Genomic DNA, 27,315 nt, shown 5'->3' with positions numbered 1-27,315 from the left:
GTGATAATTCTGAGCATTTATGTTTCAGTTCTTTACTTGAACATGCCTTCCATGGACTCTTGCTATTAATGTACATACATAAATCAACATGTAGTTAGTTTGTAATTTTTAGAAACCAGTGAACTAAAAAAAATGTTAAAGGTTCAGTCAAATAGTACCTAGCTTGGCCCCTACCTTCCTCCCCCACAAAGGGAGGTAACCATTTTGTAGCCTGTAATTTCAGGGATGACACTCTGATCAGGCTGTTACAGCAACCTTAACACTTGGTATTCTCATGTAACCAACCAAGATCAGTTCTCACAATCCGACTAAATGTAACAAAATTTACATTTCAGTTGGCCCCTTATTCAGTAGGCTCCCCAGTATGTTGCCAGATTCTGACGGGGTGTTAGAGATGATCTGTCTTAAACATCCTAAAAATCGAAAAATTCACAATGGAAGCAGTTGCCTCAAAAATAAGAGCAGAGCCAAGCCTTCCCAGCCCCCAGCAGCTTTCACCCTCGCTGGGGAATGTGACCCAAGAGCTGCTTGGAAGTACCAGTTAACAGAGGAAACTGATTTCAAGTAAGGGCCCTAAAAGTCTTGAAGAATATACCTGAAGTGCTATGGATTTGGAATTCTCACATCAGCAACTAAAGTGCGCCCCAGAGAAAGTAGCAGCGAGGATTTAACTGCAGTTACTGATTTTTCCCAGGCCATGTGGGGATAGCTCAATTATGTAGAAATGTGCATGTGATATGTGTCTATTTTGCAAGGAAAAAGGCTAGAGAGAAATACACACTGAAATGTTAGCATCCTTTTCTCAGGTTATTACCTATTTCGTGCCAGACTCTGGGTGACAAATAATAAGAACCAGCTGATGGCCTAGCAAGGGAGACAAATGGGGCAAGGCAAATGCATTTTATTTTTTCATTCTTCTTTGTGTTTTCCACAATGCGAAAAGACAGCTTCTCTAGCAACAAACAACCAGAAGGTTTTATTTTGGAAAGGAAAATACTTTTCCGTCCGAGGGCGGAGTAGGAAAGAAGGGCCAACTCCTACTGTACGGCCTCAGCTCAGTTCCCATTGTTCCCACGGAACCTTTAGGGTTGGAGTCCCGCATCCGACGGTGCGACCCCAGACACCGGAAGTAGAGGCTCCGCAGTCGACTCCGAGTGCTTCTCGTACCGACACGCAGACCGACTGCAGCATGGGCCCCTGGCTGGAGACAATATCACAGCCACTTTTGGGGGACCCGCCTGCCCATAGGGATGAGGCTTCAAGGACATAGGCTCAAGCCCAACAGACAGCTACCGCAGAAAACGGAAAGACTTGGGCGGGCAGGCGATTGGACGCGGTGCCAGAAGCGGAAGCCGGAAACTGTTCGGTGGCGCCCGGGATGACTGAAGCGGCGGCCGTTGCGGCCGAGTCCCTTGCGGGTAGCAAGGCGCGGGCGGCGCGCACCGTGCTAGGTCAGGTGGTGCTCCCGGGTGAGGAGCTGCTGCTGCCGGAGCAGGAGGATGTCGAAGGCCCGGGAAATGCAGGGGAGCGACCGCTGCGCCTAAATGCCGGCGTGCGCTCCCGGGTGCGCGTTGTGTGTGGTCCGGGCTTGCGGCGCTGTGGCGACCGCCTGCTGGTCACCAAGTGCGGCCGCCTCCGTCACAAGGAGGCCAGCGGCGGCAGCGGCGGCGGCGGCGGCGGCGTTTACTGGGTGGACTCGCAGCAGAAACGGGTGAGATGGGACTCCGGGGGAGTAGTGTTGCGGTGATAGTGGTATCTTATCCCAGCGCTAGGTAGACTTCTTAGAAGAGGCAAGGAGGGGGCCCTGGAGCCCTCTGTTAAGGCTAGCCTAGAGCCACTATGTCTGTGCCCGCTACTGTGCCTCCTTTCGAGGAACTCTGACAAACTGGAGCGTGCCCCGAGAAGGGCAACCAGGAGATAAAGGAGTGTGGAAATGGCCATTGTCTTCAAAATCCCGACGATCAGGAATAACCAGGCTTTAGAGGCTCGAAGAGTGGATGTCACAGGGAGCTCAAATTCTCTTAACAATAAGAACTTTCATATAGGGAAAATTGTCTAACAATGAAATGGCCTTCCTTATTGGCGAGGACCGCCTGTGCCACTGGACTTACAGAGGCTAGGGACGTGATAAGGATGCTGAAGAGGTATGGGATACCAGCTCAAATGAACAGACTATTAGAAGCTGTCAATCTGAGAGTTTTATGATGTGGTGGTTTTTCTTTTAATGAAAGTGCAGTATGCCCAAATTTGTTGTAAAATTTGTATTAAAGTGTAAACTTGGACTTCAAAATATTTCCAATGACAAATGTAATAAAGTAACCACTAAGGACTTGCTGAAGATATCTTCCAAGAGATTTTGGAAATGATTGTCATTTATGGTTATTTTTTCATTCTGATTTCTTTTGTAGTACGTCCCAGTGAAAGGAGACCACGTGATTGGCATAGTGACAGCTAAATCTGGAGATATATTCAAAGTGGATGTCGGAGGGAGTGAGCCAGCTTCTTTGTCTTACTTGGCATTTGAAGGTGCAACTAAAAGAAACAGACCAAATGTACAGGTAATGATGGGAAACTTTGGTTTCAAAAGAAGAAAAGCATCCTGAATTCCTAAGGCTACCTGGATTGTCTCCAAAGCATGACCTATTTTCCCAGTTCTATGGGGTCATCTCTGAGCATTTGTGTGTGTGATCACTCCAGGCTGCAAGAGTCCCTTTTGTTGCTTCTGCTTTGGGATCAGAGTCACATTGGGACCTACGTTACACTTGCTACGTTGGGAGTTGTTCCATTTCTACAGAGTTGAAAGGTTATGTCTGTTCTCCCCACTGTTATCTGTTATCCATATTCACTGGACAAGGAACTAAGCCATTGGCTTAGGGAGGAAGGAGGGACCAGTGGTGCCAATTGCCCTGTCAGCCATCCATTTGTCCTGACTGTAGGTCTTGAAACTGGCATGTCACAGCTGCAGTCCCATCAGGGTTTCCCATCAATCCCTCTTTGGAGCTGACAGAAGAGTAGTCTTGTTTCTTCAAGTTTTCTGTTTGGGCTTTTCAGGTAGCATAGCCACACTCTTCCTGTGCACCCAAGCCAGAAATTTTGTGGTTGCTTTGCCCCTTCTCACTCACCTTGCATCTGTCTTTTGTTGCCTAATCTTACTGATCCTATTTGATTCTATCTCTAAGGCCACTCCTACATCTCCATTTTGGGAGTTCAGGCCTTTGGTACCTCTGGACTGGAGTTAGTCAGTTACCTTGTCATTAACATCCCTGCCTGTACACTGTTAACCCTCCACCCAGGCTTTCGAGAGCTGACAGCCTCACACACTCTTCAAAGCCTACAGATTTCCTTGGCATTATACTCCAGAAGTCTTCCCTCATACATAATTACGTCTCCACACTGCTATGCTTGAACCACAGCAAACTATTGAACAGCATGACTGAACTCACAACCTCTTGCCCCTGCTGTTTGCTCATGCTAATGCTCTGTCCGCATTGCTCTAGCCCCTTTTCAGCCTGTGGAACACGTACTCATCCTTTAAGACCCAGGCCAAATACCAGCACCTCTGTAAAACCACCCCTATCTTCAAACGCTTTTTCTTGTAACTTCTCTAACAACTCGGTTTGGCTGTGAATGAAATCTGCTGTTCACATGTACATCCCCATTGCCCTCTAACACCAAATGTTCTGAAAGGCAGGGAATGGTTTGTTTCTTTCAAGTTCCTACAGTCACCAATTTAACAGGTACTTCACAGAACAAGTTCACTTTCAGCTTCTTTAGTTGCATCATTCTGAAGTTCAACTCTGAAGTTTTAAAGTGAATCTTGAGTGGAGAACTGTCAATGAATTACCATTGTGCTTTGAATAATAGGCATGCTAGGAGTTTCTTCTATCCATCAGTCTTCCTTAATTCCCTAGAGCAGTGAAAGTTCTACATAATAGAACTTTCTGTGATGATGCTAATGTTTTACATCCGCACTGCTTAGTGTGGTAGCCCCTAGCCACACAGGCCTGTTGAACCGTGAAATGTGGTTAATGCAGCTGAGGAACTGAATTTTAAATAGTGAATTTTAATTAACTTAAAAGTGAACTTAAATAAATACATGTGGGTAGATGGCCACTATATTGGACAGTGTATTCCTACATGGTATTTATTTTCTGGCTTTGAGATAGCTCCCAATCTAGGGATTTCCTGATGGGTAAAGGGGGAAGGTACATGTATTAATGTTGCCTTCTTTATTTTTTTTAAAGATTTTATTTATTTTTAGACGGGGGGAGGGAGAAAAAGAGGGAGGAAAACATCAATATGTGGTTGCCTCTCACGTGCCCCCTACTGGGGACCTGGCCCATAACCCAGGCATGTGCCCTGACTGGGAGTTGAACCAGCGACCCTTTCGTTCACAGGCCAGCACTCAATTTACTGAGCCACACCAAGCCACACCAGCATGGGCACTAATGTTGCCCTCTTTTAAGATCCAGCTCCAGAGGGACTCTGGGAGTCCTGGGGTGTAATCAGTCCATTAGCCACAAAACTGTAGATAGTTGGTGTTGCTGCCCAAGGGAAAGAATGAATAGTAGCACCTATAGGATGGTTCACTCATTGAAAATGAACTGTTTTTTCATTCTCATTGTAGGTTGGAGATCTCATTTATGGACAATTCGTGGTCGCTAATAAAGATATGGAACCAGAGATGGTGTGCATTGACAGTTGTGGACGAGCCAACGGAATGGGTGTGATTGGACAGGACGGCCTGCTTTTTAAAGTGACTTTGGGCTTAATTAGAAAGTAAGTCCGGATGCCTTCTGGCTTGCCTTTTATTATTATACCTTCTCGGAAAGCTGACTGCTGGGATTTGGATTCTTCGTAACAATGTCTTAATATCCTCAGTTAAAAAGTCAGTATCCATTTAAGCACAGTTGTAAACTTATGGATTTAGTTTCATCCTTAATTAGTGTGAATACATTGAATTTAGGTGTAGTCGAAGTTTCCATGTTGATATGGAGTCTGGGTTTTTCTCCCAGGTCAGCTGTTCCTTACAGCTGATATACTCAGCCCAAATGTAAAAACTGGCCTTTGCCCCTAAGTCACTTTAATACAGGTGCAATTTAGTTGTATGAAATCACCAGATTTCTCTAACAATGGGAGCCAGTGCATCTAGGCTGATGTGGCCCTCAAGCTTATGCAGACATTCACAGAAGGCTCCTGCTGTTCTGTTCTGGTAGATTTCCTGGCTCTCAGAGGCAGATTCTCTTTGTTAGGTGCTTGCACTTTTACCTACCCGAAGCTGTGCCCTATTGAAGGGTTTTAGTTTTAGACTCCAAAGTTCAGGGCTATCATGAATAACTCTCTGCTACTTATTCTGCAGATTTGGATGATTAGTTCAGGTCATTAGAGAAGCATGTTATTAACCAAGCAGCACCCTTATGGTTCTGCTTGGAGAAAGAGCTGATGCTTCTCTCCAAGTAGTGAATTTAATACCAGGGATTGACTTACATGGTTAGGCAAGTAAGTTTAAGGTGTTCTTTTAGCACTGTAGATAATAAAAAAGCTGCAGTTTTAAAGAACTGTAGAATTAAGGTGCTCTGGCAATGCAGGGGGAAATCTTTATACATTTTTGGTGAGGTTGGTGACGGGGGGATTGTGTGTGTATAAGCCAGCCCGCACTGTGACCTCTGACACACTGATAAGTGTAAAGTTTCTAGAGAAAAGGGGCAGCATGTGGGCCTTGTTCTTGGCGTGATGGTGCGGCTTTTACAACTAGGGAGAACTGCCTAGAAAAGGGGTCTCCTAAAGGAGTCAGGTCACACCCTTCCACTTCACTGAAACTTCATTTCTTCCATCTTCCTCACCAGGCTGCTAGCTCCCAACTGTGAGATCCTGCAGGAACTGGGAAAGCTCTACCCACTGGAGATAGTGTTTGGAATGAATGGAAGAATATGGGTGAAGGCGAAAACCATTCAGCAAACCTTAATTTTGGCTAATGTTTTAGAAGCTTGTGAGCACATGACAGCAGATCAAAGAAAACAGATCTTCTCCCGACTGGCAGAAAGTTGATCTATGTGGACTTTTTTAGGGTCAGTTGAGTCAAGAGACTGTGGATTCCCTAGGGAAATTTTTTGTCAGGGGACCCTCTCCCTATTAAATCTTCAGAAGACAAGATATTGTCTTATTAGAGTCTTAAAAAAATCTTTTTATAAGAAAGTCACTGGTTGCCACCCATGTTCTTATGGGTGAGAAAAACCATTATAAAATAATGGTGTATTTTTTTGTCTTTACAATAAAGTTTACCAAAAGTTAGTATTATGGTTTGGTTTACTTGGTGTTAACTTCCTCAGTTTTGCTAGAGCAGGTTCTGTAATAAACTAGAAGTAAGCATTAAAATAATGATCATTCTCTGATAATAGTAGAACATGTTCACCAAAGAAAATGCAGCATACATAAAGAAGCAAACAAAAATCACCTGTAATCCCATTATTTAGTGGTGAGTAGGTAACAGTTAACAATTATGTTTACATATCATATTGTTCTGAGTGTTCTGCTTAGATTAGCTCATTCTTAGTAACTGCAGAAGAGACTCGTCCTCCTAGTGCAAGAAACTGAGGCAGAGATTTTCACTTGGCTTATGTTCTCAATCACTGGGCCCAGAAGGACACAAAGATACTCCCAGAATGTGCCCTGTAAGGAGGCCACAGTAGGAAGAGAGGCCCTCCATGCCCTATGTGGAACACGGTAGACAAGGCAGGAGCCACAGGCGGAAAGAAAATGCTGTGGGAGCTTAAAGAGGGCGAGGCTGGGATGACAAGCCGGCCCCAAAAAGCACCCGCACAGCAGGTGACTGAGTGGGAAACTGCATGATGAGAGGGGCTTGGACAAAGTCGTACAGCTTCACGATGCTAGTTTAGTGAAAATTAAACGTCTTGATATCACAATATTATTTAAGCTATCTCTTAAGAGTACACAAATAGATGTACAAAAATGAATGAACACATCAAAAGCCAGGTAGTTTAAGGGCTAATTCTTTGTTATGTAATAATTTTTAAAAAAGATTTTATTTCTTTTTTTAGAGAGAGGGGAAGGGAGGAAGAGAGAGAGAAAAAACATCGGTCGGTTGCCTCTCGTGCAAACCCCGACTGGGGATCGACCCCGTAACCCAGGCCTGTGCCCTGACCCTGTATCCAGCTGGCCACCTTAAGCTTTGTGGGATGACACCCAACCAACTGAGCCACACGGGTCAGGGCTCTTATGTAAACTTTTGACTTGAGTCAAGACAGAGTGGGAACCTCCTGTGACCCGGGCACTGAATGAGATACTAAAGAGCATCAGATGTGGTCCCTGCCATTAGTAGCCTATATTCTCCTCCAGACCCAAGATGCCAAGTGAAGGCAGTGTGTGCCACCAGTGCCGTCTGCCCTGCTCTTTGGTCTGGGCCCCTCCAGCAACTCCGCCTCCTGCAGCTGCAGTCGTGGGCTGTCTGTCACTCCACTGAGTCCCGAAGAGCATAGCCTTTTCTGGAAGAAACTCCTTTCTTCAACGCTTCAGGCCAGTTTTGAGTCTCGAAGTAAGTGGACAGGACATCAAAAACTGTTAGAAGGGTAAACAGAAAACACAGTGACCACACACTAGAAAAGGAAAACTAGATGACCAATGAGAAAAGGGTGTTCTGGAATATTTCATTCAGCAAAGCTACTCCATACCACCCATGGTATTAGATCCTGGGGAGACAGACGCAAAGATACAGGCCCTGCTTGACCGTAGGGCCTCAGTCTACACCGAGGGCTACCGGCCTGCAGACGGACAATGCTGCAGCTGAGGGGAATACAGTACAGCGGGAACACTAAGGAGGAGCCCTGACGCAGCCTGGGGCGGGGAGAGGAGCAGCCAGGATGCTTGAACTGAATCTGGAAGGACAAATAGGAATTCACCAGTCAATATGGGTTACAGGCAGCGCATTCTAGGCCAAGGCAACAATTTCAACTGTATTTAACATAGCTGGGAACTAGGGAGAAAATGTAAAACACCTTTGAGAGGCCAGAATACATGTTACAAAGTGTGTGTAATAAAATCCAGGCACATCAGTCATGGGGGAAACGGTTTCAGGGGCCATTAGTACTTAAACACAATGCAAAGCAGCACCAGAACTAACACCACACGTCAAGCATGGCCCATGTGGGCAGTACCTTGGTTGATGGTCAGTATCTCTGAGTGATAGTTTTTCCCATTCTGGCGTCTGACCATGTATTCCTGGATCGGCAAGCGGGCTGTTTTGACAGAGTGTTCTCGGGCCTTTTGAAATGTCACCTTCTATAAATCACAGTTAAATATTTTTCTTTTAAAAATAATACATGAAGATATTCTTGTTGTAATATGCATAGCAAATTGTGAGAATCCCCAATTACCACCACTCTAATTTCCATCTCATCATAAGTAATGATAGATCTATTCAAAATAAGGCTATCTGCATAGCCTGCAGATAATTAAGAGCACAGACAATGGAGAGTATTTACATGGCCCGAGTAAGAAATGGCTTGGGCAGCAACACCTCGCTTATTTGGGAGCCGTCTATCCACCATCTTCCACACATTACTACTTACAGCCAAGAAGGGAATAAGTTAAGAGGCATCATCTGCAGCCACAATCTGTGTCCAGAACCCCAAGCAGTCTAGTCAGTCAGAGGAGAACATTGCTGGCCCTAACTCAGGAGGACTCAATTCGAGCATAGAGCTTTCAGTTCATAGCCAACCGGTAGCCGAAAATTGGAGAAGAGACAGGATTCAAGTCAGGTATGCCATTAGCTGCAAGGGAGAATTAGGTGTGAGAGCTGATGCTCTCTTGTTGCTTCTGGGAGAGGAAGGGCTCTAAAAACTGCACAAAAAAAGGAGTCACGAGAACTCAAAAAATCTAATAATCTGAGGCCACTTAGGGTCTCATTTAGAGAAAAGTAACTGGTGTTCCTTTAAAGGTGTCTTTGAGCCATGAACTGAAGTTTAAATTATATTTGCTACCTTGTAAGAAGCTGGAAAGGTCACCTATCTGTTTGCAATTTCAGGATCAAAGACAGGGTTAGTCACTGGGGTAATTAACGTGCTCGGGTTTGGAGGGGCCTCGGTGGACTCCAGCCGCCCATCATCCAGGTTTGTTTGTCCTCTATGACTCTCCCAAGTGGCCTTGAGCTTGAAACAGACAAACCCTGGGACAGGAGACTCACATTTCGGAGAAACCTATTCCAATTTTAATAGTACCAGTTAATAGGAAATTCTTCTTGAGACAAGTTTTCTGTGTGTTTTTCTTCTTTTTCTGAGACTCGAACTCACTTCTCCAGGTTCTGTGCTCCCAGACCCACGCCAGGCAAGTGAAATGGCCCTTCCACAAGACAGCCACTCGGATTCTTGAAGGCAGGGGCCATGCCGCTGTGACGCCTCGTGTCTCCACACTCAGTTCTGCCAACTGTTCTTTGTGACTTAAGGTTTGACTCTCCATCATTGGGGTCAGCCTCTCCTGCACTTGTACGAGCTTGTCGATGCCCTTTCGGTGACTGTCTTTGGAATGCTGACGGGCCGCCCTCAGTGTGGTCAAACCCACGGTGCCAGCGTGACACAGGCCTGCACTTTCTGTGTTCCGACCCTGGACTACCTGCCTCTGAGACTCACATGGAACACAAGTCCGTGCTCCTCCCATACATGAGCTAGGATTGCTTTAAAAAGTTTATTCCTTTATAACCACTTGAACTAGAGTATACAATTCAAAGTTAGAAGACTTGGATGCTGCCCTGGAGGAGATTACAGTTTGGGGTTTGTTTTCTGAACATTTAAAGATAAAGTGACTCCTCCTGAGGAAATGTTTTCCTTAGCATTTTTCAGTGAATAAGCCAAACTCTATTTAGCAACCACTGACAAATCCACTGACAAATCCCTGTGCCAGTTATTTTTCAGTTTAAATGTCGGTGGAGAGGTAGGATAGGGTAAGGTGTCGAAACTGCGCACCTACAGGTCGTCCTCACTGACCCTCCAGACTTCACAGCCTGAGAGGGGCTGTGGCTCTGCTGTGGGAGACGGCACTTAGCTATTATGTCTTTTCAATCTCTCTTAATTTGAAACAGCACCCCCCGATGATTTTAGTTTTTATTACATTGATTATCACTATGAAGTCACGAAACACTGACCTTTTTAGAATGCAATTTGGTTAAATATCATTTGTGTTAAATGTGTATCTCATACATATATGAAAAAATGTGTAAAATATTCTCACACACATGAAAAACATACATATAGAATATACCCCCCAACAGATCATAGGCTGTATCAAGAGGGACTCACAAGAAAAGAGTGGTTTTCTCAAGCGGGGGACAAGGACCGGAATGAGATTTATTTCTCACTGTATTCCTTTTTTATACATTTTAACTATTACTTCGTTCTTTATTATCTATGCTATGTTAATTAGTAAATATAAACATTATCATAAAGTATTTCTATAATGGAAACATATTGAAAAAGTCCAGTTAATTCCAATAAAATTCCAATTCAACAAAAGGAATCTGGACAGTAATATTGAGGCTGAGCTTATAAGACTTATGCTGGCAGGGGAGATGGACTGAGGAGGAGCCAACTGCTCCCTCACAAAGAGCACAGAGCTGGGGAGAATGCTGAGGCAACGCTTCCCTGGTCGAGGTCAGAGTTCTCCTCCCAGAAACGGGGGGAGGGGAGAGAGGAAAGATGCTCCCCACTGCTGCTGACGCGATTACCAGACACCCCCAATCCTGTCCTGACTGGCTCTGTCGGGTCAGGGCTGCTGCCTCTGCTGCTGAGGGCAGAGGGCACATTGCAGATGGCAGGGCCGTCCTGGGCAGAATGGGCTCCTCCTTCCTGTTCCCTCTGCCTTTTTAGGCCTTCTGGGTAAGACGATTACAGCGGAGGTACCTCTAAAAGTAAGCACCACTTTTCAAAGTACAGTTTTTCAGCCTAAAATGTACTCACCTTCTGAATGCTTTCATCCACAAGTCCGCCGAGGATGTAAACTTTGTTTAGATCAACATCTTCAAGAGCTAATGAAGAAATGAAGGCCAATGAGATCAGATCTGTTTTATAAAATCTAAACCCAAGGAAAGTAGAAGGAATGAATGATAAAATAAATTTGATGAAATGGAAAACAAAGGTGGAATATTTGCTAATTCTCTGAAAAGACCAATTAAATAGACAAACCTTTGGCATATCTGATCAAGAAAAAAGGCAGAAGACTCAAATCAACATTAGGATTCAGAAAGGAGTCAAAATTAAAATTACAGAGGAATGTGAAATAATTAAAAGAGAATATGAAGATCAACTTAATATCAGTGAATTTGAAAATTATGTGAAATAGATGATTTTCTAGAACAAAATATAACATTGGTCCAGGAAAGGTCAGTGGCGGAGTGGACCAGGGAGAGTGGCTGGGTGTGGGTGCTCTGTGACCTATGCAGCGCAGCACATACCATGTTCTGAGTCTGGAGTCAGGTACACAAGGGTCTCCAGGGGGAATATACTAAAGCAGTCTTCTTCTGTCATGTCTAGCTGAAAAATACAAATAACCCAATGCACTGTGAGCTGGTAACAGCCACACTAGTTCCCAGACATCTAGTTTCTACCAGGCGCGGCTCTCGCTGCGTCAAGGGGCTACATGTCTGACCACCTGTTCTCAGAAAGTGCTCGGCTGAGGAGGGAAGGTGCAAAGGCGCAGACATTCAGCTGCACCAAATGAGAGGGAAAGTAATGAGGCCCTAACAGACACAGGGGGAGTGTACCCCAGGACTGCAGAGGAGGGGGGACCCAGAGACAGCCTTCTAGTGAAGGCAACGCTGGAACTGGGTTTCTATGGAGGTGAGACTGGCGCGCACAAAAGAAAGGAGCACTCAGTGTGGAGGGAGTCTCCCACGAAAGGCATGAGCACAGCAGAGCAAGGGACTGCGTGGCCCTGCTAGTGGGCCTGCTGGTTCACGTACGGGACCCTCAAACATGCAGGGAGGGAGGAAAGTGAGGCTGGAAATGGCCGCACTGCAGCAGGGGCTGTGCGACAGTAACAGCCACCCGGACTGACTGCTGCAGCCCTGCACAGGGCACCTTCACACTCACTGCCTCTACGGCCCTCCCTCAGGAAGGCCACACTGCCCCCTGTCGGCGACACAATGCTAACACACAAGGGCGTTTTCAGTGGTTTGACTTAGGAACTGATCTGGATTCCTGCCTGTATTTCAACCACTACGCTTATGAGATCCGAGGGAAAGACCTGGAAACTAACTTGGTATTCTCTAAAATTCACTTTAAATCCATGTTACTTCCATAAGGATTCTTTCTATTCCTCCAAAACTCATGTTCATAATTCTGTATTATGGAGAACAAGAAAGGAGCCACGCCCTTTCCCCAAAACATTCCTGGCACCTACAGTCGAGGAAACAAAATACAGTCCTGGATACTTTTTGCCCATGTGGTGGGAAGAAGAAAAAATTTAAATATAAGAACTGATGAACAGGTCTTAATTGTTTTACACTGTAATAATGAAAACTCATAATTTATTTATATACATATAAAACATCAACATTGAAACTGTAAAAACATCACCCCGCAACCTACTTTTTAGATGACAATTCAAATATTATGAAAACGAGGCTTACCAGGTAACTAGAAAAGCCGTCATTCATCCGCAAACACTCTTCATACAGGGGGCTGCCTGTCGCGAACCCCGTGAGGCAGATCCAGAAGGGCCTGTCTGCTTTCCTGTTCGAACCATACAGCCTCCGGATCTGCCCGGCCAGCCTGCTTAGTTCCTTCAAAGAAGCAGGAACAGCTTAGGGTGGAAACATGCCCTCTTTCTAAATCCACCATCGACAAATGGTTCCTCAGCAAGTTCACTGAGTGCGACTCTGGGAAACCTCATGTGCTAGAGTGACCCCTTTGCTCCTGGAGCGAGCACCTGAGTGTGGGAGTGGGAGTTCCGCCCCCTGGCGTCACACCTTAGGGATGAAAGCTGAGGTGTGATATTAGCCCATAATCAGTGGACTAAGGGAAACACTGAGAATTCTCCCTCCTTTAGGACTGGTTGCTATATATCTAATATGATATCTGAAACTGTTCTTTAAGCTTTTATCTAGAGTCTTACTTACCATATGATGTTTACAATTAGAAAGGTTAGAATATTATACATTTTCACAGTATTCCATCAACTAAAATTGGCACCTTCTCCCTAACTCCAAGAGATGGAGTAGGATTGGAGTTTTAGCTTTCCTTCCCGATTCGGAGACCTCACAATCTGGACTGATTTGGTTCAGTCGAGGAAAAAAGGCTCTGCCTTTGATTTAATCGGGTATCTCGACACAGACAATAGAAAATCCTTGGCTGCTCTCTTCTGAGGGCTATAATTAGAGGTTCCACTCAGAACCGCAGACCTTCAGTTCCCCGAATTTCTCTGAAGAACAGGCCAGCCCTAGTGCGGCCAACGGGGGTGCTGGGAAACAGAAAGGCCTGTTTGGTGGTGTGAGGCCTAGAACGAGGGCCAGTCCTGCGTGCTGCCCCGACTTCTGGTGGACCTGGGGGGCCTTGAATGGCCCAACTGCAAGCTCCTCTCCCAGTTCTGCTCCCACGGAGAAGGTCCCCTCACTAAGCAATCCTTTCATCAAAGACACCAGGTGTAGTTCCTGATTATCCCCGAGCAGTGGGTTTTAGTTCCCTGCCAGCCCAGAGAATCACTCTAACATTCCAATCACAGTTTCCTGCTCAAACCAGCGGGCACCACCCCCTCTTGACACGACAGAGCTTGCTGCCACAGTCCCTGGCTGTTCATTCTGTTCCCAAGTGTGGCCCTGCATGCCACGCAGTGTCACCTTCCCCGGGGCGGAGTGCATGTGACTGTAGGCTGCTCTCCATCTTATCTGGTCAGAGTTGCATGCCAAGTGCTCGGCGTCCCCGAGCCCGACCACTACAGCACAGGCCTCGCCGGCATCTCCCACGGCAGCGTGCAACCAAGTGAACTTCTGTCCCCAGCAGGGGCCAAAGACTTCGTCTCTGGGGAACTGAAGTGGAAGGCTCCAGTTAGACTGGGGACACCCCGAACACAGAGGCAAAGGGTTGATCTCAAAACCCTTTAGAAGGTTAGGTAAAAATCTTAGGTTTAGCCAACTAAACCGAAGGATGTCTATTCTCTTGCTGAAAGAATCAGCAAGATCACAATGGCCGCCTGGGAACTTGGCCAAGTGCAGGAAACTAAACGCTTGCTGGCTTCACTACGGAGTCACAGAGGCTCTCTGAGACGGCTGCTCCCTTCTGGGCTTCCCTGTGGGAGCAGGACTTTGGAACTTGGTGGGTGTTCTACCTTCTTAGACATGTGGTGGGTCATACTCAAATCGATGCAGAGTCTTGGTCCTGAGTGCTTGGCTTCCAAAAGTTTCTCCTTGGTTAAGGATCTCAGATAACGTTTGCTGTGCTGGGGGCAGATGCCTAGAATAGAAGTATCAGAAAAAAAAAACCCTAAGTGAGAAAAACAGAGGAATAATATTGAGTAAGAAACGCCTGTCCCCAGCCAGGTGCGTGCCACTCACACAAGAGGAGAAACTAGAAACTAGAAACTTATGTGAGGTGTGCGTTCACTAGTCCGTTTAGGGACCGCAGGGGGCGGGGGCCGCAGGAGGCGGGGGCGTTGGCTCTGGGTCTGCATCTCGGTTCAGCGTGCTCGTTTACGGCCTGTATCTTGTTATTTAACTTCTCTGAGCCTCAGCCGCTTTGCCTACAAAATGGGGGTAGTAAAATACTTCGGGTAATCCACGTAAAATACTCAGCCCTGAATAAATGTTAGCTGTTTGCTGGTATCAGACCTTCTACGTCTGAGCTGATAAACACATGTGCACGCGAGATAGTTTATATTTCAAAGTGAGACTTCAATTTTTTTTGATGCTTTGATTTCCAACAAAATAGGACACTAGGTCTCACCTCCCAGATGTTTGTTTTTACATAAAAACAGTATTCCTCTTCTCCTAGGTACATGCAGATACCAGTTAGCTAAGAAATAAATGTAATTAATACCAGTAACCTGATTCATTGTTACCTGAATTTTCTACACGGTTGGCTTTTCTTCTTTCTTTTTCTTGTTTTCTTTTGCTCTTCTTCGCTGCAATTATCTTCTCCCAGTGTCTCTGTTTTCTTTGGACATTTTTCTTAGGTTATCCAGAAAACAAAATTGTGTGAGAACTTTATAAGCACAAAAAAGGAAAATGAGTATCAGGAACAGTTACTTATTTTTTAAAAAATTTAGATACAATGTTAGGAGAGAAAAAGGATGTTAGTCTTTCCAACAAAAATAGACCAGACTGTGTTTAGAGAAAGCAGAGCCCCAGAAAAAGCATGTGACATGATGGGCCTAAAGCAGAGTTTAAATTTCCTGACCCTTCTGAGGCGCACCAAAACTTCTTCCTGAACTTTATTTCCCTTTCTTACGACACAAGTGAAATGGAAGCCCTGAATACACCAAACTTGTTCCCGGTCTTCCTGTTACCAGGACCTGCCCTCAGGACAGGGGTCTCCGGGGCATCCCGTCCTCTTCAAGCCGGGGGCCGCCCACGGCACTCACCGAGCACCACACGGCGCCGTCTGTGGGCCGGGTCTCCTTCTCCTGACGCTCACATTCCACGTCAATCTGTAGAAGCTGGAAGCTTTCAGAGATGCCATCCTCGCCTGCGTCCTCGAGGATGACTTGTTGCTCCCGCAGCACGTGTGGCTCTGTTTTCTGAGCGTTCCCTTCCCCTCTCCAGTCCATGCGCTTGGTCTTCTTCCCTGTTCGCCCTGGCAGGGAAAGGCACAGTGATGTGAGACGTCACATTATTTCACTCACAGAGGAATTCTCCGGTATCCAAGTGACAGAGAGTGCTACTATGTTACTGAAGAAGCGCATCAATACAAGCAGAGGCTTACTGAAAAGCATGTGTGTCTTCCAAAGAAATGAGTCAGCACAGAGCCATTCCAGCAGTATGAGCCAAACCCGCTTCTCAGAAGACAAGCACAATTCCTGACCCCTGACCCCACAATTGATTCACTGCTGCAGTGGCAGAGAAACCCAAGTCATTGATAGTGTTCTTTGAAATCCATTCAGGAGTTGATGGTGGGACAGAAACAGCAAAAGCCACCTCCCTTATATTTGAGGTACCTACCACACGCAAAGTCCTGTACTAGAAACACCCTTGGGGGATGACGAGTGAGTCAACAACTGTGGCCAAGACTGGCCCCAAACCAAGAATTCTTCTAGGCTGCTGGTGATGTAACAAAATTCGTGTTTCCAAACTATCTATCTATTCCCTCCTCCAACTCAATGAAGTATCCCGGCAGTAGAAAGCCACAGTCACCAGTGAGAACCTCTGACAGCCCTCAGAAGTGCTGCGGCAGAAAACCACGGAGAGCCACTGTCAGAGCACACTTAGTGAACGTCACAGTTTCACAGTGGCATTCGAACTCCCTGAGAAAGACACGGGACAAAAAACGCTCCAGCCTACACTTGTCCCAAAGAATCATACGACTGCTGCGCATGGCTGCTGCTCTGGGTCCAGTATACTACCTCCACTTAGAAGAAGTGTATCTGTGGGAAAGAAAATCTAGCCAACATAACCCACGTGGTCAAAGATCTGTTTAGGATGAAAAGTGATGATCCTCATTCTGACCCCTCCCACCTCCAGGAGCAACCCTCGTTAACCAGGCTTTTTTCGTTCTGGTGTTAGGCCCTTAATCTGAAATCATGTATTTACACCATTATTACTTCTTGGTTCATCAACTTTGAATGTTATCAGCTCCCAATGAAACACACTAGAATTCAAGTCACTTAAATTAACCCCTTTTATTGTTTATGTTTCTGTTAGTTATCTTGGCCCTTAAATTTTTTGAGATATAATTTATTTACATTAAATGCAAAGATTTCTAAAATTTGAAGTTTGTATTCATTTTTCTGCCTAGGCTAGAGTTTACTTGTTCTTAAAAATCTGTTCTTTAATACTAAGTACAAATTTTAATATATTTATTTATTTATATTAGTGACTGTGTCACTGAGTTTAAGGCATATGCAAAATGAAATAGTGTCCATAATATTCCTAAAGAAGTGAAAATACCAAGAAAATACCAAGTTATCCTCAAACCTTTCAGAAGCACCGAACTGTGTACTCGTGAACAGTGATGTTAGTTACAAATATCTTTTTAAGCAGAAGATACCCTGGCCCCTGTTGTAACAGTTTCCTTAAATGACTGAACAAACTGATATGCCACCCAGCAGTGTTTTCTTCGTTTTCACGGAACTTAGGCATTCAAAAAAGAACAATGGTAACTTTAAGATAAACGGGTCCAATACTTAACAACCTCATTTTATTAGCAGAGGAAAAGAAACAAATTTGTTAAATGAATGCTAGTTTCTTAACAGCCACGTGCTCTCTTCCTTCTCGGAGTTCCACAGCATTTTGCATTGTTAGTTGTGTTCATCAGTAAATACTCATTGATTGAGATGCCCCTCTGTGCCAGACCTTCTGGGGAATGACTGGGAGTCATTTGAGGAGGTCTGGCTGAGGAGGAAGGAGAGGCAGGGTTGAGGTAGTTGGGGTGCGGGCACTGCAGAGTTTTGTCTGCTGTTTTAAAAACTGGAAGGTTAATGCTCATCTTTTCCCTCCTACGAACCTGAGTTCCTTTTCCGGAACTACATCTACCTAAACAGCGGAACAGTTCAAAGACTCTTGCAAACAGCAGTGTTTAAGATCAATGTTTGTTGAATAAACGGGATTTTACCACCAGTGCCCCCAATCCTTCCTTTCCTGTTCCACTGTTTGTATCTCTGGCCTCTCCAAATTCTACAGTCCCTGAGAGTGTTTTCCAGACCAGAAACGTGGGATACAGTGATTCTGAAAATCACACGAAGCAACGCCAACCACTCCCAGCAGAGTCTGTAGTAGAGCAGACTGGGCATTCATGAGGACAGGGACTACATCCTTTTCTTCTTTATATCTGCAGCGGCTAGCACAGGCCTGGCACAGAATGGAACCCTCAGGGAATACTGAATCGCAGCTTACCCTCTCCTCAGAAGGCAAAGGTGAAGGAGGGCATCCCAGAAGTACAGGTCTATCAGTCCATGTGAGACATTATTTATGCCCACATGTAGCATTTCATTTCTTTAGTGAGAAATGTTTTCTGAGTCTCCATCACAAGTCCAGTGCCTGGTACTGGGATTACTCAGTGAGCTAATCACTGAACAAACAGTTGCTACGCACGTGACATAACAGCACATCCTGAGGATTTGGGGACGATGCTCATTCTGTCTTCATGGGGCTGCAATGATCTGACTCAGCCTTTTACCATGGCTGGTCTGCCTGTTTCCCCACCGGATTACACGCTTCCAGGGAAGAATTCACATGCACATCCCAGAACTCAGTACTGAGCCTCGCAGAATAAAAGCCTCCTAAATGATGGATAACTGTGTCACTCCTGTGCTCGGAACCATGCCAGATTCTCTGTTTCACTTACAGTAAACAGCCCAAATCCTTATGATGGCCTGCACTTATCAGTAAGGTCTAACCCCCCATCTGCTGTCCTCTGCCCTCTGATCTACTTGCTGGTTCCTCAAACACACCAAGGGTGTTCCCACCTCAGGGCCTTTGCACTTGCTATCCTATCCACCTCCAACACTCTTCCCCCTGCGTAATTATATAACTGCATTTCTCACTTCATTCATATCATCACTATCCAAAGTGGCATATATTTTACTTAGTTTTTGTGGGAACTTCCTCATTCTTACAAAGTAACCAAGTGTTCTGTTTGCTTTGTTCACTACCGCATCCTCCATGCCCAGAAAGGGGCTTGGTAGGTAACGGATGCGCAGTAAATACCAGCGGAATTAACAACCCCCCACACTACCTCGTCTCTGAGTTTTCTGACCCAAGTCCCACCTGACGGGCACGCCCCCGGGGGCCTGGTGAAGGGCCAATCTCTGTTTGCACTCCCCTCTCGTTCTAAATTTTAGTCCACGGAAGCTGGCTCCACGTCTCAGGCACCTTCGGCAATGGAACACCTAGACCCCAGGCCTGAAAGTACCCGTCTGTGGGTCTCACCTGGCCCCCAGGCTGCAAGTGAGAACGAGGGCAGGAAGGGAAAGCACCAAGGTGTGGGGCACCGGGCCACACAACTGTTAAGTGCTGCTTCCCGGGTGACTTCCCCGGCAAGCCACAGCAGTGCCAGACCAGACCCCCAGACCCCATCCCGCCCGGCCACGAGCCCGGGGCGTACCTGAACCACTCCCGCGGTGGCAGCTCACTGAAGACCCTGCCTCCTGACACACTTCCGGTTCCTTCCCCCCTTCCGAATGGCATTCTGGGAATTGTAGTTTCTGGTCCGGAGACCCCTACTAATTCACGGGTCGGAGAGGAGGCTTGGGCTTCCAAGCAGCACCCAGGCACTAGGGAGCTCCGTCCCACCGAAAGTGTTGCCGTGCTTCTCTAAGCCTGTTTCCCCGACTGGTACATGGGATTACAATTCCAGCAGCTTGCCGACCTACAGGGCTGCTGCAGATGCCCAGGGTTTTAATGGCTGTCGAGGACTGGACATTGTGAAATTGGGCTGAAACCAGACTTAGAACCACCCCTCATCTCGCATCCTGGGGGCCTTGCCCTCCGCTGGGCTTCCGCACGACTAGCAAGGCCCATGAGCTGACTGAGCCCTTCCCAGGGCACACGTTCCCCCTCACCCTCCTGGCTGTCCACCGTCCAGGCTCACAGCAGAGATGCCCGGGCCTGGGCAGGTAAGGAGGGAGGCTAGCCCCTGGCCACTCTCCCTATATATCAATGGGGAAACTGAGGCTCAGAGACCTGTAGTGATTTGCCCAACCCTTGTCCTGATGAAAACTATCAGCCAGTTTTGCCTTTATTCCTCCAGTCCTAGCCTCTCAGCCTTTCAGAGAGACCCTACCATGAATGAGCCGGAACGTCCCCCACCCAAGAAACCACAGCCCCATTGGAACCCTCCTTGGCCCGGCACTGTTGCCCGCTCTGGGCTTTTCTTTCCGCAGCAACTCCCGCCCCGCTCCGAAGCCATGCTCCAATCCATTCTTTATCTGATACTAGAGCGATTTTTAAATGCAAAAACGAAACACTTCCCCCCGCCCAGCTCCCCAAGAAGGCTTTTTCTAAAACCCAGTTCTAATATCTCTTCTTTGTCCAGAAGCTGGCCCTGGTTTCCCCACTCAGCAGGACTTGCAAAGTGGTTCACACTGTCTTCAGCGGCTCCCACCACACCTACTAGTGCCGGGACCCTTCACTCAATCATATCGAATACCTTTCCCCCTGTTCCACCACTGCTCTAGTGTTTCTTTACCTTTCAATGGGCTCGTGGCTGCTTCCCCATAACAAAAGCCTCCTAGCTGGGTTTCAGTTCCTGCTACCCTAGCCCTGTGCGGCCACCATTTGCAATCCCCTCAGTGGCTTCCTGTCATACTTGGATGTAACATCTTCCCAAGACCTTGCACAGCCTGGTTCCTGGCTGCTCCTCCAGCCTCATCTGTCACTCTTCCTCTAACCTGCTGTGTTCTTGAAAGGCTTCAAGCACACCCAAGACTTTTGCAGACACCGTTCCCTTTCCTCTCACTTTCTCCATGGCTGGCTCCTACCTTTCCGCTTCAGCTTCAACATTCTTTCTTCAGAGAGGCCTTTACTGATCACCCGAGGTAAGACTGGCTCGTCTCACCCCATTTTGGCACTCTCCTCATTTTTTTTATATCATCTATCAGTTAGTCATTTTTTTTTGGTGTATTCCCTATTAGTTATAAGTTCCTTGAGGGGAACCATCTATCATGTTGATGGTTGTATTCCCAGTGCCACTACAGGGTAAATATCTGTTGACAGAAAAAAGAAATGAGTGCTTTTTCTTCTTTCTTCACACACCCAAAACTTACCTTCCTATCTATCAAGTCTAGGACCTGGTGCACAGTTGCTACTCAAAAATACTTCTTGACAAACTAGTTCTAATTAGTGTTGCCTCCTACAGGAAGCCTTCTCTGCTCACTATTCTGCCCCCACCCAACAATGCCTTCTCCGAGCTCTCATACACTCCGTCTGTTCTCTTTGGTGGCCCTGAGCACACCATGCCTTATGCTGTAGGCCTCTATCCCTACATGTCCTCTTATCCCTTGGACCAAGAATACTTGAAAACAGGATTCTCACCCAATTATTTACATCCATAATCCTGCATCAGGAATCACCTGGCATGGGTGTACCATAAATGCTTATAGAAAGACATGAATCAGCCAATATGATGGTGGATGAGAAAAGTGAGGAGAGATGTAAATGCCCAGTAGTTTTTTTAGTCACTCAACAAGTAACTCTCGCATGGTTGGAGTAGGCAGTCCCACTTTGCCTATCTCATGTAGGGGGCTGTGCATCTCAAAGAAAGTGCTAAACAGGATAACTGCCCCCTGTACTTAGCGCCTCCACAAGCCATGAGGGGTTTCCCAGAGATTCTGGGGCTTAGTACTCCTCATGGAAACTGCAGAGCAAAATACCAGCTTCGTACTGTAGCAACCCATGGAAATTCATGGATTTGAGGGGAGAGGAAGCAAAGGAAGAAGGAAACACACTTGAGTGCTTGTGCTGGAGGCTTCACAGTCTTCTTCCTGCCTTCTGTAATTGTTTGTTTCTCACAATAATGCTGGGTGTATATTATATAACAAACCCTACTTTTGGGTGTTATGTTGGTACGAAAGTGTGTGTAGGGCATCTGGCACACCGGAGGCCCTCACTAAAGGGAGACTAGTATTTCCTTTCATCAGATGGGGGACCTGAGACCCAAATGAGTGCCTATAACAACACTACTGGGATCCAAGCCCTGATTGAGTTGAAGTCCCGAGCTCCTTCCCTAAACTTGTAAACATACAGATTGTGTTCATGGAAACAGGTCACATAGCTCTTCACAGCTCTCTGCCACTACGACATTCAGGTCCTTTTCAACATCGTACAGTTTTCGTTAGGACATCATACGGTGTCCTATTTTTCCTTGCCATGAAATCCCTTCAAATCTGTGCTCAAGAACCTTGCTTAAATTTTATTCACAGTATTCTGTGACAAGAAAAGGCCTCTAAGAAAATAAATCTTTTCCTGGCACAAGTACTGGTGAACCATTTACTAGTTAATGAGGAACTGGTAACAGGGAATGGGAAGGATATTTTTTGTCTTCTCCCAAGGGATTGCTTTCCTTCTGATTGGTGCATGTTTGGGTATATGACAAAACACCTTCATGTCTGCCCCTGCTTTTGCTGGATGAAGGAGAGGAGTGAGGGGGCCCCAGAGCAGGGGGAGCGCAGAGGCAGCACTGAGCTCACAACCCATGGGGAGCACCAGAGGGGCACAGGGACCCCTCGAAAGGACTCTAACAGTCTAAGGTGAGTGTCTAAACCACTTTGGGCCTGGACAGAGAGTCCAGGGCAAGAAAGTAGCCCAAGGGCAGTTTGCTTTCCCTGGAGTCTGAAAACAAAATGCTGGGAAGAATTTCAGACCGGAAGAGGCAGCCATAAAGCTGGGGGTTACTTCTTATTGAGTATTTACTAGACTGATTATTTACTAGATTTCTACCCTACAGAGCAGGCACTATTAATGTCCCCAATTTACAGAAGAGAAAACCAAAAGCACTTTGAGGTTAAATAGCTTGTCCAAGGTCCCACCAAGATTACTTGGGATTAACTGGCTCGACTGGCCTTAGTGAGAAAAGTTCAAATATATTTATTTTGTGCTAATATTATCCTTAAAAAGACAAATCTAATTAAGGGCTTTCATGCTTGCCTTTTAACTATTTAAAACGGAAATACGGTGCAAAATTTAGGGGTGCAGCCAACTTCAAGTGAAGCACAGAGCTCACCTGTAGAGCACAGCCCTGTGGCTGAGGAACTTACTGCCACCTAGTGGCAACCTATGCTTATCGCAGCAAGGCGGCCAAGATTACCAGGTCTCCTGGTCCAGGTGCTTCAAGCCAAAACTTGCCAAGGTAGAAATCTATCAGATATCACATGTATTCACTCCTATTTGTGAAAATTATTGCCAAATCAGTGTGGTATGAGAATATTGTGTTTTTTGGTGGCCACCACCTTCCTCTTTCATCCCTGCCTTCTTGGGACAGTTTGTGACCTCTTGCTTCCACACCCTGAGTATGCTCTTTTTAGGACACACACTTTACTGATGGTGAACTACTTATCCGTATCCCCAAAGGATCCGTGGGCATCCCAACCATGGAGGGACTTGTCTTCTTTGTCTAAAATGATCCTAAGCTCCTAGCTGGTGGCCTGGCCTAGAGGAAGTATTCAGAGAACATAGGGGATGGGAGTGAATGTTTTGACCCAGACTTATCATCACTCTGTCTGATTTAGGCCAAGATTAAGCAGCAATTTATTTAAATACTCTAAATAGTAAACATTTGAGAGGGTGGGTGGAGGAATGAAAGAGACTCCTCAGGGAAGTGTCCAGGGCAGGGTGGAGGGCCTGGGCAGCCGGCCTGCTCAGAGGGCAGTGGATGCCCGGAACTTCTGGGTCAAACAGAACACAGCAGCCGTGAGGGCCGTGCACTGGCGGGCCAGAAGTTTCACGCTCAGGTCGTGGTAGCCTCTCTCGCAGGTCAGCTTGGCAGCCTCCACAAACTGTTGGTAGGTGTGCACCACGTCCCTCAGGTTCCCCGCTGCTTCCCTGTGGCGGGCGGAGCAGCGGCTGCAGGCTGTGAGCTGGATGCACAGGCCAGCCAGCTGCACCAGGTACTGGAAGGTATTGCGCACGGCACCCTGCATCTCTTCGGGGCTCTGGTCCATTCTGATCACATGCTGACAGCTGGACAGCAGCTTCTGGGAGCCCATGCAGAGGTGGCTCCGGCTTTCAGAAAAGTGCCAGGTACACTTCTCCGGGGGGTGTTTGTTCCCATTCCCCCAGGAAGCTTCTAAAATGTCTTGTAACTCCTGCAAGCTCTCGGTGAGTCGGATGAAGCCCTCGGGGGTGCTGGCGGGGGCGGCTTTCAGCTGTCTCAGAGCCCTGGAGCAGTACTCCGGCCAGATATGGCTGCTCCTGGACGGGGCCTCGGAGCTGCAGCTGTGGGCCCGGGTGGGTCTGCAGGGCAGGGCCAGCCGGCTTCCTGCAGAGGGCGGTGAGGTGAGAGGCACCATGGGGTGTGCCTCCGGGTCCCTGTCTTCTTCCTCTGTCTCCAGGCCACGGAAGCATGTGACATAGGAGAACTGGCAGCTGCACTGCTCCATCCCAACCCTGGGGGCCACTGTCTCATTCACTCCCACGAACCCCAAAGGTGCGGCCATCCTGAGACTGGCAGAAACTTTAGGATGGCTTTCCGAGGAAAAGCACAAGAAGGACTTCTCAGCAGGGGGGCAGATGCTGGGGCTTTTGTCTTTGCTTTCTGACAGCGGACATTGGTTTGAATCTTCTAAGTGGGGCCCCTCTTGGGGGTAGGGTAGGGGACTGAGCAGGGAGGGTCCTGGGTGGAAACCGACCTGCTGCGGAGAACCCCGGGGGGCTGTGTCTTCCCCTGTCACGTGGCCTGGTGGCTCTGTTTTGACCCCCTCCAGAGGTAAGGCTGAGGGGATGGCCTGGTTCTCGAGCAAGAAATCTGGGTCCAAATCCAGCTCTGCCAACAGTTTTTGTGCTTGGGCCTGGCAGGCTTGGCTGGGGGTTTCTCCGCTTTGTTCTCGGAGTTCCAGGGGGGAGTGTGGTGGGGCCGGCTCAGTCTCCGTCACAGGGGGGTCCGAGGGGAGCTCAGAAGCTGTCGTTCCACCGTCGGGACCACTGACACCAGTAGTCTGTGGGACCGCACCTGACACATCGCCCTCAGCGTCACCGGAATCCTTCCCAGATCCGTCACGAAGTAAGTTGGTGCCGTTTTTGTCTGTAGCTAACTCATCGTGTTCCAAGGGTGGCCGTCCTCGTCGCTCCTCCTTCATGGGGAAAGAAGTCGTCTTCTCCCCCGAACTTATTCCACATTCGCCACTTCCAGGCCCATCGGGAGGAGACAACAAATGCTCTGTGCACTTGAGGGCAGTTTCTTGCCCATGATTTGTAAACAAACACCCCAATCCTGTTTCCAGCTGGACTCCTCCCAGCTCCGCTGTGTTGGCTTGGGAGACGTGCTGTGGCCCCGGGCTGACGGTCGGGCAGACGGGGTCTGGGTCCTGGTCCACACTGGAGAGGGAGGAGGTGCTGTCCTCAGGCTCTGTGGAGGGTTCCTTGGGGACACTGCCCTCCGAGCCTTCAAATGCAGACACCGCGTGGGAAGGCTCTGCCTGAGCAGTGTCCGGACCAGATGAACCCGGGTTGGGACAGTTCGGAGTGTTTGCCGGGGACCCAGCAACAGCGGCAGTCACAGGGGTGCCCCCAGGATTCTCTTTATGATTGGGGTCAATCCGGAGGCGAATGGCGGAAATGGAAGACACTCGAGAGTCGATGACCGATTTGGTTTCCATGGTCTCGGGCTCCATCTCCATGACCCGGGAGGCTGGGTTTTTGCTCTTGGCATCCCTCAGGGGAGCCAGCAGCCCCAGGGCCTTGGTCTCCAGGAGGCCGGGCTCACCCTGCATGTCCTGCAGAGAGGACACGGTTGGGGAGGGCGCACCCAGGGTCAGGTAGGGCTCCCTGTCGTAGTAGCACATGGCGTCCACGTCCTCCGGGGAAGCCGAGGGCACCAGGGGAAAGGAGACCTGACAGGTGTAGTCGGTCTGCAGGAAAGACCTCCTTTTTCTCAGCGTCTTGGCGTACTTTCTCGCCCCGCCCCTCCTGCTCGGCTCCCTTCCATCAGGTCCGGCTTTCAGGCTGTCCTCGGGGCTGCAGGTGCCAGCCTTGTTCTGCGTGCTTGTGGCACTGGCTTCCGCAGCAGAAACAGCTCCGGGCCCTGAGAATCGAGAAAGGAAAAAAATACATAAAAAACAGGAAAACAAAGAGGCTTGCAGAGCTTGGGCCAAGGACTCTGGATTGCCTGGGTTCGAATCCTGCCCGGGCTGTGTCACCTGGGGCACGTTAGATCTTGATCGCCTTCATTTCCTCATCTGAATGTTGGGGATGATCATTGTGGTAGGCACTTTTTGAGTCTGGGTTGCTCCAAATCTGTTTCATTGTCTTTTGGTCACAGTGCTTCAGCTTCCTTTTGGGGGCTGACCTGTGCCCAGTGGTTGCAGCCTGCTGGAACTGTCACTGACAGGGTCCTGCCCACATCAACTAAGTGGTCAGTGTATGGCCCAGAAAGTCAGCTACACATTTCCTATGATTCTAAACTCAAACACACTGATTTTTTAAAGGGCTCATTCTTAACAGCCACAGTATCCTGACAATATGACAAGGAATCTTGCTGCCCAGCCTCCTGGTCTGATTGCTGCCTGTGTCTGAAGCGGTTCCGCACACTTGTTGGCAGTTTTCTAAGCTATCTATCTTACATTCGTTTACCTGAGCTACGTCAGCCTAAGTCCCTCAGCACCGACAGCACCAGGCAGCACTGCCGTGCTGGCCAAACCAATTAGTGCAGATCAGGGGCCCGGCACAGGCCTGCACCTCATACACGTTCACGAAAGGGAGCCACTACTGCCATCGTCGTCACTGTCGCCACCTGCGTCAGGGTTCTGGAGGAGCTTGCTCTGGACAAAAAGTGGCCACAACTCTCAAACACAGACGTGAGGGGTTCTGTGCGCACCAGGGTGGGTCTTTCTGAGCAGAGAAGCGCTCCTGTGAAGAAGTCCTGGGAGTCGGCCCGAGGAATGAGGCCCACAGGTCAGCAGCACCTGAGAGTCAGCGGGCTGTCCTGCTCAGCCAGCGTTCCCAACCTGGCTGCACCTCGGTCAGAACTATCAGAGGCTGCTTCTCACACCTCTTACATCAGGATCTCGGAGGCTGGGACCTAAGAATCTGTAGTATTTAAACCAGGTCCCTTGGGTGATGTTGATGCCCAGTCACGTTTTGGAGCTGCTGCCTTTGACCCACAGCCACTGACCGAGGGTGTTTCTGAGGCGTGAAGAGGGACAGGCTCCCACAGGGAGCTGGGCCCGGAGTCCCAGCTCTGGCCTGTGCCCCCAGGGCCACCCTGGCTCTCTATGGAAAAGGGAGTGTCCGCCCCCGCCAAGACTCTCCACTCCCCAGGAGGGACCCAGCACCCACCCCAAGGGGAAAGCCTTCTCAGGTGAGACAGAAGATAGAAGAGATGCATTTCTTTCCGCCACAGAAATGTGTATGTGTCATTGGCACCAGCCTCCCCCATCACCGTTACCATTACGGAACCCTCTCCAAAGAAGGAGGAGACTGTAGCCCGTAAGGCACAGAGAACACTTGCTCTT

At 47.9% G+C, this 27,315-nt stretch overlaps 3 protein-coding genes across 8 annotated transcripts in view; 1 reads left to right on the top strand and 2 right to left on the bottom strand.

The window, feature by feature from the left end:
* Window positions 1-1,137: 1,137 nt before the first annotated feature.
* On the top strand, window positions 1,138-10,524 carry EXOSC3 (exosome component 3). Of its 2 annotated transcripts, none has more exons than XM_045840701.1 (4): window positions 1,138-1,711; window positions 2,409-2,558; window positions 4,628-4,779; window positions 9,314-10,524. In XM_045840701.1, exons 1-4 carry the CDS (start codon window positions 1,379-1,381, stop codon window positions 9,345-9,347), a joined length of 669 nt encoding a protein of 222 aa, XP_045696657.1. In that variant the 5' UTR covers window positions 1,138-1,378; the 3' UTR covers window positions 9,348-10,524. The 2 variants fall into 2 exon arrangements, with proteins under 2 accessions (XP_045696657.1, XP_045696656.1); XM_045840700.1 differs by lacking the exon at window positions 9,314-10,524 and adding an exon at window positions 5,847-6,291.
* TRMT10B (tRNA methyltransferase 10B) lies at window positions 6,819-19,319 on the bottom strand. Of its 3 annotated transcripts, none has more exons than XM_045840696.1 (9): window positions 18,920-19,016; window positions 15,580-15,791; window positions 15,058-15,166; window positions 14,329-14,453; window positions 12,635-12,787; window positions 11,459-11,537; window positions 10,965-11,032; window positions 8,172-8,295; window positions 6,819-7,575 (listed from the first exon to the last, which is right to left on the bottom strand). In XM_045840696.1, the coding sequence occupies exons 2-9, from the start codon at window positions 15,763-15,765 to the stop codon at window positions 7,469-7,471; spliced, it is 951 nt and encodes a 316-aa protein (XP_045696652.1). In that variant the 5' UTR covers window positions 15,766-15,791; window positions 18,920-19,016; the 3' UTR covers window positions 6,819-7,468. The 3 variants fall into 3 exon arrangements, with proteins under 3 accessions (XP_045696652.1, XP_045696654.1, XP_045696653.1); XM_045840698.1 differs by lacking the exon at window positions 18,920-19,016 and adding an exon at window positions 18,047-18,271; XM_045840697.1 differs by lacking the exon at window positions 18,920-19,016 and adding an exon at window positions 19,257-19,319 and having other exon boundaries at window positions 6,820-7,575.
* A 4,063-nt stretch (window positions 19,320-23,382) lies between these two features.
* The window catches only part of FRMPD1 (FERM and PDZ domain containing 1), a 121,287-nt gene continuing 117,354 nt past the window's right edge, over window positions 23,383-27,315 (bottom strand). For all 3 annotated transcript variants that reach the window (XM_045840804.1, XM_045840805.1, XM_045840806.1), the window contains one exon: window positions 23,383-25,886. In XM_045840804.1, the coding sequence (XP_045696760.1) occupies window positions 23,506-25,886 (2,381 nt within the window). In that variant the 3' untranslated portion in view covers window positions 23,383-23,505. The remainder of the gene's footprint in view (window positions 25,887-27,315) is intronic.

This window comes from Phyllostomus hastatus, unplaced genomic scaffold, assembly GCF_019186645.2.
Source record: "Phyllostomus hastatus isolate PE091 unplaced genomic scaffold, TTU_PhHast_1.1 phas_contig_34, whole genome shotgun sequence".
NCBI classification, from domain to species: Eukaryota; Metazoa; Chordata; class Mammalia; order Chiroptera; family Phyllostomidae; genus Phyllostomus; species Phyllostomus hastatus.
This window is presented reverse-complemented; position numbering and strand designations above follow the sequence as displayed.

Bases quoted from the DNA above. Each gene is read 5' to 3' on its own strand.
- EXOSC3 (XM_045840700.1), top strand. From the start codon at position 1,379: ATGACTGAAGCGGCGGCCGTTGCGGCCGAGTCCCTTGCGGGTAGCAAG. The intron at 1,712-2,408 runs GTGAGATGGGAC...TTTCTTTTGTAG, and splicing joins TGGACTCGCAGCAGAAACGG to TACGTCCCAGTGAAAGGAGA. The intron at 4,780-5,846 runs GTAAGTCCGGAT...CTTCCTCACCAG, and splicing joins ACTTTGGGCTTAATTAGAAA to GCTGCTAGCTCCCAACTGTG.
- TRMT10B (XM_045840697.1), bottom strand. From the start codon at position 15,765: ATGGACTGGAGAGGGGAAGGGAACGCTCAGAAAACAGAGCCACACGTG. The intron at 15,167-15,579 runs GTGAGTGCCGTG...GGATAACCTAAG, and splicing joins ACGGCGCCGTGTGGTGCTCG to AAAAATGTCCAAAGAAAACA. The intron at 11,538-12,634 runs GTAAGCCTCGTT...TGTATTTTTCAG, and splicing joins ACGGCTTTTCTAGTTACCTG to CTAGACATGACAGAAGAAGA.